This window comes from Geotrypetes seraphini, chromosome 10, assembly GCF_902459505.1.
Source record: "Geotrypetes seraphini chromosome 10, aGeoSer1.1, whole genome shotgun sequence".
Classification (NCBI taxonomy): domain Eukaryota; kingdom Metazoa; phylum Chordata; class Amphibia; order Gymnophiona; family Dermophiidae; genus Geotrypetes; species Geotrypetes seraphini.
In genome coordinates, this window is record NC_047093.1 from 127,401,299 (window position 1) to 127,413,022 (window position 11,724).

An 11,724-nucleotide genomic window follows, 5' to 3' on the forward strand; every position below is an offset into this window, starting at 1 on the left:
GAGACCTGTATATCACACCAATGTAAATGTATTTTCCATTCCCCTTTACTCGAGTGACCCACAGTGCCTCTTCCCAGTGGCGTACCTAGGGTATGTGGCACCCGGGGCCCATCATTTTTTGACACCCCCCCCCCCCCCCCCCCTCATGTAAAATTTTTTTTTTTTTTTTTTTTTGCAATAACCATGAAATGGAATAAATGGTCAGAATAGAAACAGGCAGTGAAAATTTTCTTTTTTTTTTTTTTCCAAAGTATTTTTATTGAGAATGGCAAAAGGTCCAGACAAGCAACCATGGTCTGTACAGAAACTTATACATTATCAAAAAGAACACAGAATGAGAGTAACAGCAACAACAAGCATGAACAAGCCTCTCCCAAGAGAAAATTGCCAATGAGAGGCATAGCAATACACAACAAAAGGCCAAAACTTGGGGCAAGCAAACAAATCCCACCCCAGAACCCACAAGAATAATAAGCCGGACTAGACCCTCAGCCATATTTTATAATGAAAAAAACCCCCACAAGCAACAACACCCAGACCGCTCACCAGACACACCAATCCGCACAACAAGCACCCAAGAAACACCCAGCCACCACCCAGACAAAACTACCAGACACACCTACCCCACCAAGCCCAGACCCAACCCCCCCCCCCCAGAGAGTGCAAGCGCAAAGTGGACCGTGAAAAGGGCAGCTGCAGAAGTGGAAAGCCCCAGATAAGTAGGTTAGCTAAAGAAAGCCCACAGATAGAAGAAATCAGGATAACAGAAGTTCCAACAAATGCTCCCACAGAAAATTTTCTTTTATTGAACCTCATTTATGTAACCATTATTCCAAACATAACATAACATAAATTATGTCTGAATTGTCATGACATCAGAAGTACATATGGAGTAGTTGCAGGTGATGCTTGGGACAGTTCTGATTATGTTAGTTTGGTTTTATGTGTTTTTTTAATAGAAGGGTTTTTATTTCTTTTTTTAAGGTTTTGTAGTTTGTGGTCGAGGTCAATAGGTTGTAGAGTTGGGGGTCAAGTGTTGCAGCTCGAATGGCTAGGAGGTTGTCGAACAGTTTTTTTCTTTTGACGTTTTTGGTTGGAGGGTGTGTGAATGGTGCGTGAGTTCTCCTATGTCTGTTTGAAGTGGATTGAATTATTTAGCTGAAGAAATTAGTTACCCCCCCCCATTCCACACACATTAATTCTCTTCCATTTTTGTTCCCATTATAAAAAAACACTGATAAGTTCCCAGGAAAAAAATACATTAAAATAAGAAGTGAAAACAAAGGCCCCTACAGATGAGAACATAACATAAGAATAGCCTAACTGGGTCACACCAATGGTCCATCATGCCCAGTAGCCCATTCTCATGGTAGCCAATAGTGCTGCCCGATTCAGAGAAAAATATTTCATTCGATCCGATTCACCCTGTTGAATCGATTTTTCGATTAGATTCACTGTTAATGACACCGCTTTTTAAGTTTAAACAAAGTATAACAATAAATTTCACAACAACAATAAATTTCACAAAGTACTTAAAAAAAAAAAAATCACATTTTTCCATTAAAGCAGTTCTGGAGACATTTGCTTGAACAGTCTTTTTTCCCAGTCCATAAGCAAGCAATATGAAAAAGATTTCCTTAATTATCTACTCAAACATTTTTGCTATTTACTTTCATTGTACCTATACTATTATTCAGTAGAAAAAATGGACTTAACTGTGCAGGAAATGAATCTCCTCATACACCCACCATATAGTGCAAAAATGTGCAAAGGTCTGTTTTTTTCTTTCGATCACTACATAGCCTAATGCCACACAAGCAGCGCTGTTACAAACATATTCTGAAGGTCAATGCTAAGGTTGACAAAGTTTCCTTCCTTGGACCAGAAGGAGATACTGACAAACCACTGGAAGAGATTCTAAAACAACTACCCAGAAATAACACCCAAAGACCCACTCAGTGTGTGAACCAGTTGAGTGGAGTGGACTAACTGGGGGTGGAAATGGGCCCAGAGTTTGCTCAGCAGAATTTCCCAGACTACCTCTTCCTCTCAACACACTGACATGCTACCACCACCACCAACACTAGGAACACCTCACCGAGTATGCCAGCAATGCTTATAAACTTTATAAAACACATTATTATATTTTCTTATAAAGCATATATTTTAACTGAACTCAGCCTTGCCATTCACAAAAATAGAAAAGTTCCCATTTCAAGCTGTCTCATGTACACTTTTCAAATCTAACATTGTAATCACAAAACAGAAAATAAAATTATTTTTTCTACCTTTTGTTCTCTGATCAATATTCAAATCTTGTTGGTCCCAGGCTCTTGTTGTCTTGCTTGCCAGGGTCTCCTTTCTCCGTGCTAACCATCCGTCTGCCATCTCTGTTCTCCCCTTCCGTTTCCCTTCCCTCTCCCGGAGATCTGGCATCTTTCCTTTTTTTTGTCTCCATCCACAGATTCACCTTTTCTCAACTCCCCACCACCCCAGGATCCACCATCTCTCCCTTTCTGTTCCCAACTATCCTCCTATCCAGTATCTCTATCCCCCCTCCACACCATCCCCTGTTTCCAAGTTCTCTCCCTTTCTGTTCCTTCCCTCCCTAAATCCCATTATGCACCATCTCTCTCCCACTCCTCTGTTTTTAGACCCATTATTTCTAACCCCCAAAGTCTGGCATATGCATGTATCTTTGAACCCCCCCTTCCCTCTCTCCCTCTGTGTACTTTTAACCAGGACCCCCCTCCCCCGAAGGTCTGTCCCCCCTCCGAAGGGCTACACCCCACCCCTGAAGACCTGCACCCCCCGAAGGACTTTACCTCCCACCCGAAGGTCTGTCCCCCTCTGAAGGCCTAAACCCCACCCCTGAAGGACTGCACCCCCCCCCGAAGGCCTGCACTCCCTTGAAGGTCTGCACCCCCCCGAAGGCCTGTCCCCCCCTTGAAGGCCTGTCCCACCCCCTTGTAGGCCTGTCCCCCCTTTAAGGCCTGCCTGCCTGCCTTTCCCCCCCTTGAAGGCCTGTCTCCCCCTTGAAGGCCTGCACCCCCCTTGAAGGCCTGCACCCCCCCTTGAAGGCCTGCACCCCCCCTTGAAGGCCTGCACCCCCTTGAAGGTCTGCCCCCCCCCAAAGGCCTACACCCCCCCCCCCCGAAGGTCTGCACCCCCCTGAAGGCCTGCCTGCCCCCCTTGAAGGCCTGCACCCCTTGAAGGTCTGCACCCCCCCGAAGGCCTGTCCCCCCCTTGAAGGCCTGTCCCACCCCCTTGTAGGCCTGTCCCCCCTTTAAGGCCTGCCTGCCTGCCTTTCCCCCCCTTGAAGGCCTGTCTCCCCCTTGAAGGCCTGCACCCCCCCTTGAAGGCCTGTCCCCCCCCCTTGTAGGCCTGCCCCCCCCCTTGTAGGCCTGTCCCCCCCCCTTGTAGGCCTGTCCCCCCCTTGAAGGCCTGCCTGCCTTTCCCCCCTTGAAGGCCTTTCCCCCCTTGAAGGCCTGCACCCCCCCTTGAAGGCCTGCACCCCCCCTTGAAGGCCTGTCCCCTCCTTGAAGGCCTGCCTGCCTTTCCCCCCTTGAAGGTCTGCACCCCCCCCGAAGGCCTGTCCCCCCCTTGAAGGCCTGTCCCACCCCCTTGTAGGCCTGTCCCCCCTTTAAGGCCTGCCTGCCTGCCTTTCCCCCCCTTGTAGGCCTGTCCCCCCCCCTTGTAGGCCTGTCCCCCCCTTGAAGGCCTGCCTGCCTTTCCCCCCTTGAAGGCCTGCACCCCCTTGAAGGTCTGCACCCCCCAAAGGCCTACACCCCCCCCGAAGGTCTGCACCCCCCTGAAGGCCTGCCTGCCCCCCTTGAAGGCCTGCACCCCTTGAATGTCTGCACCCCCCCCGAAGGCCTGTCCCCCCTTGAAGGCCTGCCTGCCTGCCTGTCATCCCCTCCCCCTTGAAAGCCTGCTTGCCTGCCCGCCCGCCCCACCCTGAAGGCCTGATGCCCCGACCCACCCCGAAGGACCGCTCGCCCCCCTGGCCTCCCCGCACCACCTATGAACAGCCGCAGCAGGATCGCGAAGTCAGCGTCGGGTACCAGCCCTAAGGGGGTGTTCCCGGCCTTGCCGTTCAGTCCCCCGCCACCCCCGCAGGACCGCTCGCCCCCCTGGCCTCCCCGCACCACCTATGAACAGCCGCAGCAGGATCGCGAAGTCAGCGTCAGCGATCCCTGCTGCTTCCTGCGCCACGGTCCCGCCCCTCCTCTGACGTCAGAGGAGGGGCGGGATCGCGTCGTAGGAAGCAGCGCAGGGATGCTGACGCTGACTTCGCGATCCTGCTGCGGCTGTTCATAGGTGGTGCGGGGAGGCCAGGGGGGCGAGCGGTCCTTCGGGGGTGGCGGGGGACTGAACGGCAAGGCCGGGAACACCCCCTTAGGGCTGGTACCCGGGGCGGCCCGCCCCCCCCCCCCCCCCCCCTAGGTACGCCACTGCCTCTTCCTTACCCTGCAGATTCTGCAATAGTATGGATTTAATATGTTCTTTAACATACGTATAATGCCACTCCTTCTCCTGTCTTTCCTGAACAGATAATAGCCCAGTCATGATTGCCCATGAGCCATGTCTCTGTGATCACCACGAAATCCAACACAGCCTCTACGTTCTGAACCTTGTTTCCCATACGTCAAGCATTAGTTTCTGCTGCTTTCCAGAAATTGACCCTTTTCCCCATTTGGCGCCGAGTTCTTGATATCATGAGATTGAGGGCTCCTTTCACGAAGGTGCGCTAGCGTTTTTATCGCACACACAAGATTAGCGCGTGCTATAGCGTGCGCTAAAACCATTAGCGTGCCTTTGTAAAAGGAGCCCTGAATGTTTAATGTTTTGCTTTTATTGGGTATGTATAATTGTGACCTGCAGAGTTTATATCCAGACTCGAAATGTGATAAATAAATATCAGACATTAGTACAAATGTTCTTTGCCAAAAAGAACTAAAGACACCAGCTCCTTCCTAGAATGATTCTTCTTACACTAATAGACTTTGTTTTGTAGAACTTACTAAGCTACCTACTACAAGCAACATGAAACATGATATTGTACAGAAGAAGGCGGAAATGCAGAAGCGGTAAGAAATTCTGCCTTTACTAGGAGTAATAACATCCTATAATAGTTTTTTCAGGGTCACATCACCATCCTCATTCCTTTTGACCAACCGATGCTCTTAATGTCAGACACACTACACAGAACTCTAGCTACAGTTACGACTTGGATGGAAGACCACAAACTGAAACTCAACCCAGACAAAACTAAATTCATCCTCCTAGAAAATAACAAAATCCCAACCATAACCAACTTAGAAATCAACTCTTTGCAAACCACCCTAAAACTTCTAGGTATGACTATTGACAGAGGCTGCACCATGCAACCACAAATTAACAAAACAATACAGAAATCTTTCGCAGTTATGAGAAACCTTAGACAAGTCCGAAAATTCTTCGAAAAAACACAATTTCAGCTCCTAGTACAATCTCTAATCCTAAGTATCCTAGACTATTGCAACATCCTCTACCTCCCCTGCCCTGCAATAATGATTAAACAACTACAGACAATTCAGAATACAGCTCTGAGACTCGTCTATTCATTGAAAAAACATGATCACATTACTGAGGCATTCATCAATTCTCATTGGCTTCCAATCCAGGAAAGAATACAATTTAAATTCTACTGTATACTATTTAAAACTATAAATGGAGACAGCCCAACCTACCTAAACAACTGCCTCATCCAAACCACCACTACCACATTCACCACATTCACTACCATTCACTTACCCCCGATCAAAGAAGTAAAACGGAAAAAACTATACAACGGACTACTGGCCACTCAGGCAGCGAAGATAGACAACCAAGTCTCCAACCTATTGACAACAACCCCAGACTATAAGATGTTCAGAAAGGAAATAAAAATGATACTCTTCAAGAAATCCCTTAATAAAGCTTAATACCATGATAAAGCTTAACCCCCCTCTTACCATCCCCTCCCTAACCCCAGATCCTACTTTTCCCTCTCTTGGAAACCTTCTCTGATCTAACATTGTAACCCTTCTTCCATAACTCTTTTTGTAATCCGCTTTGAACCGAAAGGTAATGGCGGAATAGAAATCTGTAATGTAATGTAATGTCTTCATAACATCTTGTTGAATACTGGAATACTTTCCATTAGTGGTGTAGTGGGGGGTGGGGGGAAAGACAATCCACCTTGGGTGCCATCTTGGAGGGGGCGCCCCCCCACACACACACTACTGCATGCGCTCCTTTCCTTCCCCTTCCCTCTTTAACATTCCTGGCAGTGTCAGCTCTTTCTCTGACATCACTTCCTGGACTTGTCCCTAGGAAGTGATGTCAGAGGAAGAGCCAACACTGGCGCCAGCAGCTGGTTGGGGGGTTGCTGCTCACACCGGGAACGTTAGAGGTATGTAGGAAGGGAAGGGGCAGGAGGGGATGGGGAGCGGAGAAGAGGATGGGGGAAGGGTACCACAACCCCGTGCACCTCTCTCCTTCGTTACGCCACTGCTTTGCATTTCATCCAGTATTATTCATTTAATACACTGCTTGCTACAAAGAAATTTCAGGTCTTCTAAGTGAATTTGTAAGATAGTCACTTCTCTGACATCAGCAACTCTAAAGATCTCAAACACTGAATCAATCGACTTGCAGTTGCAATCTATAAATGTCTTCAAATCTGCCAGCTGCAGTGAAATCACCTTGACCTCTGCAATTAAAGTGGTTGACTGTTACACTGACTTTTTGTGATATTTATTTGTACATGTTTGGACCATTTATGTTTATGCTAGACCAGGGATTCTCACCTAGCCAGCCAGTTTTCAGGATATTCAGCATGAATATGAATGAGATGGATTTGCATAGAATGAATACAGATTTTTCTCATGCATATTCATTGTGGGTATCCTAAAAACCTAACTGGCTAGGTACGAGGGGCCGCTGAAACGTTCTCAGCCCAACCAAGAAGAGAGTGATGTGGAGCCATGAAACTTAACAAGTTATTCCACACTTTTCTTGACACTTTTTCATTTCATTTCATACCACTGAAACTGCCATCCAACACCCCTCAACTTCCCTCAGCAGCAGGAGAGTTGCCCATGTTCTCCCGCCACCACACAACCCCTCCCCTTACCTTATTTTCAGATGGCTGGCCGGAAGGATGCCTACTCCTCTGACCAGCAGGCCCGCCTCTTCAAAATGGTGGGCCTTCCCCTCCCTGGTGCATCCTGGGATGCACCAAGGAGGGGCCTGAGTGTCTGATTGGACCAGGTTGTGTATGGCCCCTCCTGTGGGTGGGCCAATTAGAGTACCGGTTGCATCCAGAGAGGAGCCAGTCAGAGCCAATCAGGTGTCTAGGCCAATCAGAGTCTTAGATGCATTTGAGGAGGGGTCTGAGGCTCTGATTGGCCCAGGTTGTTTTAGGCCCTTCCTACGGGTAGTGCCTTATGCATCTGGGCCAATCAGAGCCTTAGACTCCTCCCTGGATGCAATCAGGACTCTGATTGGCCTTTAGATGCATAAGACCCCCACCCATAGGAGGGGCCTTAAGCAACCTGGGCCAATCAAAGCCTCAGGTCCCTCCACAGATACATCTAAGGCTCTGGCCCAGGTGCATAAGGCTGACTGGTTGCCGGATGAGAGGTAATCCTGGATCAATACGCTGCAAGATTATTCTGATCTTTTCCAAAGCTGGAAAGCAGCGAGTAAAGCTCAGGATCGCCTCCTTGCTTCAGGATGTCTTCTGAGATGTTTGCAGAATTATGCTCGTGGATCCCTGAGGAAGACTTGTTTGTCCCCAGTCAGCCCATCATATAGTTGGCACCACATCTACACAATGGGTATTGATCTCAATAAAGACTTGACTACCACAACCAGACACAGGAGAACCCAGACACCATTCACATACCCTCCAATTAGAGACATCAAATGGAAAAAACTATACGATGGCCTTCTAGCCACACAGGCAGCAAAACTAGACTACCAACTCTCCAATCTACTAAACGTGACCCCAGACTACAAAATTTTTAGAAAAGAAATAAAAACCCTGCTATTCAAGAAATCCATGAAGACTAATTAACACCGTATGAAACATTTCAATCCTCTGAAGCAACCCGCTCTACTCTGTAACACCTCTGGACATGTCCAGAAATCCTCTTCTGTAATCCGCATTGAACCGCAAGGTAATGGCGGAATAAAAATCACTAATGTAATGTAATGTAATTTTGTATATCGCTCCTGCAGTATCTCTTGTTTTTCTGGTTATCCACAATTACTGCAGTTATGTTGGAACTCTTTTTGTGCACAAATTAATTTTTTGGACCATCCTAATGATTTATGCATATATAAGAAAATGAGAAGATTGGGAGAATATCAATTTACATTCTTTTCAGGATCACACATCTTATGAGTTAATTTATGTGTTTTCTTCTTTTTTCAGATATGTGACTAGCAATCGGCACACTCTGCAAGTAGACTATGTAGACTATATGGATGAATTGGCCATACAGGTGGGTGTCAAACCCAACATTCGAAGCCTCTTTCTCACAGACACAAAATTGGCTAAAGAGGTTTTCTTTGGCCCTTGTACACCATATCAGTTTCGTCTAACCGGACCAGGGAAGTGGAATGGAGCCAGACAAGCCATCCTTACCCAGTGGGACCGAGCTATGAAGCCAACAAGAACTCGCATCATAACTAAAAATGTGAATCAGTCATCAGTACCAGTGTGGTTGAAACTACTCGGGCTTATTGTCCTCTTTGCTGCATTGTACTTTTATGGTTTTTAGACAACTAGATTAACTTTCTTCAAAATCTCTCTTTCTTATCATCATGGTATAAAAATAAGCAAAGAAAATTGGATCTTATGGGATCTTCAAAAGCATTTCATCGTTCAGCAGATTTATTTTCAATTTGAAATCTGATAGAATGTTTAAAATTCTAGTTCAGTAAGAACATCAATCTTGGCCAATAGCGACATCAATTTTGACTGCGAAGTGTGTAGAAAGCCTCATTTATATATTCCGCTCTGCCTCCCATCAGTCTTTCTACACGCTTGAGTTTATTTTCTAATTATTGTTTGGGGTTTTTAACCGAGCAGAGGCTCTTGGTTCCCCTGAGACATCTATGGCTGCGAGAAGACCCAGACTCTCAGGTTAGAGGTCTGTAGCCCACACACACCTGCTTTGCTTGATTCCAATATGACCAGCCTGCTTCAACAGTTCGGAGGATCGGGAGCCATTCCCTTGGGAGTAAGCTCAGCCCAGGTCTCATCCACACTAATTATACGTCCTGCCGATCTGATCGTCCAAGCCGCTAAATCATCCATCTTTATACCACATTTCCGTCCAACTTTCTGCCCAAGTCCAAAACGCCTAGAACAAGCCCTGTTGGACGTGGGAAGGGTCTGCAAAGTGATGGACTGCACACCCAGATATGCCACCTAAATAGTGGGGTACCTTACAGGGCACTGCTGTGAACGACACAAAAAGGGTGCCATGGCTTCTCCTCACTACAGCTCCCCAAACCACCTCCAGAATCCCCTAGACCCACTTATCTACCACCCCAATAGCCCTTATGGCTGCAGGAGCCACTTATATGCCAGTACAAAGGGTTTTGGGGATGTATAGGGGAGTGCACATGTTTAAGTATCAATGCAGTGATTACAGGGGCTTATGGGCATGGGTCCTCCTCTCCATGGGTCCCTAACCCACCCCCAAGATAACTTAAGCTGCCTCTGGGCTGGACGACTAGGCTTTCCTATGCCAGGCGGCCAGGTGGTGATGGTCTGGAGGCTAAAATTTAAAGGTGTGAATAAAAGTTTTATGGGGATGGGAGGTTGGTGATCATTGGGGTAGTTGTGGGGGTCTGTGTTATGTGTTTTCAGTGCTTATCTGGTGAGTTTAGGTGGGTTTTTGTGACTTAGACCATGTTTTACATGGTCTAAGTCACAATGTCCAAGTTCCGTCTAGGCTCTGTTGTTAAACTTTCGGTTTTACATGCTGTACGACTAAGTCTAAGCCAGCCTACGTCCTGCCCAACTCCTGCCCTTGACACGCCTCCCAAAACGCCCCGTTTAGCTTTGGACGTTGAGCAGCACTATGAAGGCCTAGGTCATTTTTAAATACGTCTAAAACCCGGTTTTATTATCGGCGCTTGGACGTTTTTGAGCAATGTTCGTCCAAGTGCCGACTTAGGCCGGTTTTTGGACGTTTTTCTCTTTCAATTATGAGCCCCTTAACGTGTAAAAGCGTACCACAAATTATAGCTTCATATGTTAAGGGAATTGCTGATTCAAGAATAAGATTAATTTGTCCCCAAATTGACTTCCAGAAATTAAGTATCAAAGGACAATAATATAACATATGATCCAAAGTCCTTAAATACCAAACTTTCAGGAAGTCAATCAAAACTTATCTCTTTGACAAATATCTCTGACTCCCGCCCTCCTTGTAACTCTACTTTTAACTATGCCTTGTACCTCCCACCTTCCTGCACCTCCCACCTACCTGCCTTCTCCCTACCTGCCCCTCCCATCTACCTGCACCCGACTTCCTAAGCCACTTGACTTGTTTATAACCTCTCTGTCTCCTTCTTGCCTGCTCCCGACTCGCTAAGTTATATTGATTGATTGACTTATTTGTAAATTTCGCTGTAGATGTACAGTCTCTTGTCATGTAAACCGCTCTGAACTATTCTGGTACTGCGGTATACAAAAATAAAGTTATTATTATTATTATATCACTATAACAATGCCAGCATTTATTAGACTTAGAACTGCTAGTGTTTTCAAAATGCGGATGCGACACATCAGGATTCACTTTACAAATATACTGTTGTTCTGTTAACAAAATTGTAAGTTTTATATTGAATTTTACCTGCTGTACAACCGTATTTGGTAAATCTCTTCATAAAGGCGGTTAATAAATCCCAATAAATAAATAACGAGAGTCTGCATGAAGGGATTTCTAGAGCTGAGTAAGAATAGGCTAGGCAATTCCGGTCCTCGAGAGCCACAGGCAGGTCAGGTTTTCAGGATATCCACAATGAATATATATGAGTGGATTTGCATTCAATGCCTCCTTGAGATGCAAATTAGAGAATGACACGGTGGCGGTTTACCCGCGGCCACCGCATTTTAGCCGCGGGTCACCCGCTGAAAACGGGGAAGAAAACTAGCAGTCGCTGCGGCGACGGGGACAAGGCCATTCACCGCCCGCGGGGCGGTGAATGGTCTTGTCTCCGCAGTGAGGTATCAAGGATCGCGCGGTCCCCGCAGCCACCGCCCGCCCGCCCGTAGCATTTAGCCAGCTCCCTCCCTCCACCTCACCTTAAATTTCGAGTTTTCCGGCTTCCTTTTTTCCGAGCCGCACATGTTCAAAAATCCGTGCACGCGCGGCTGCGCGAGTCAATCAATCTTCTCCTCTGACGCAACCGGAAACAGGAAGTTGCAGGAGAGGAGAAGTTTGATTGACTCGCGCAGCCGCGCGTGCACGGATTTTTGAACACGTGCGGCTCGGAAAAAAGGAAGCCGGAAAACTCGAAATTTAAGATGAGGTGGAGGGAGGGAGCTGGCTAAATGCACGGCTTTTTGAACGCGTGCGGCTAGGGAAAAAGGAAGCCGGCAAACTCGGAACGAATATAAGGTGAGGTGGAGGGAGGGTGGGGGCTGCTGGACCATTCTTCATTACTTTGCCATAC

At 47.1% G+C, this 11,724-nt stretch overlaps 1 protein-coding gene across 5 annotated transcripts in view; it reads left to right on the forward strand.

Moving 5' to 3' along the window:
* The window catches only part of LOC117368357 (dimethylaniline monooxygenase [N-oxide-forming] 5-like), a 34,464-nt gene extending 25,037 nt beyond the window's left edge, over positions 1-9,427 (forward strand). For 2 of the 5 annotated variants that reach the window (XM_033961943.1, XM_033961942.1), the window contains exons 8-9: positions 5,018-5,090; positions 8,465-9,427. In XM_033961943.1, the coding sequence (XP_033817834.1) occupies positions 5,018-5,090; positions 8,465-8,813 (422 nt within the window). In that variant the 3' untranslated portion in view covers positions 8,814-9,427. The remainder of the gene's footprint in view (positions 1-5,017; positions 5,091-8,464) is intronic. The other 3 variants (XR_004540949.1, XM_033961945.1, XM_033961944.1) reach the window with 3 other exon arrangements.
* The last annotated feature ends 2,297 nt before the right edge of the window (positions 9,428-11,724 follow it).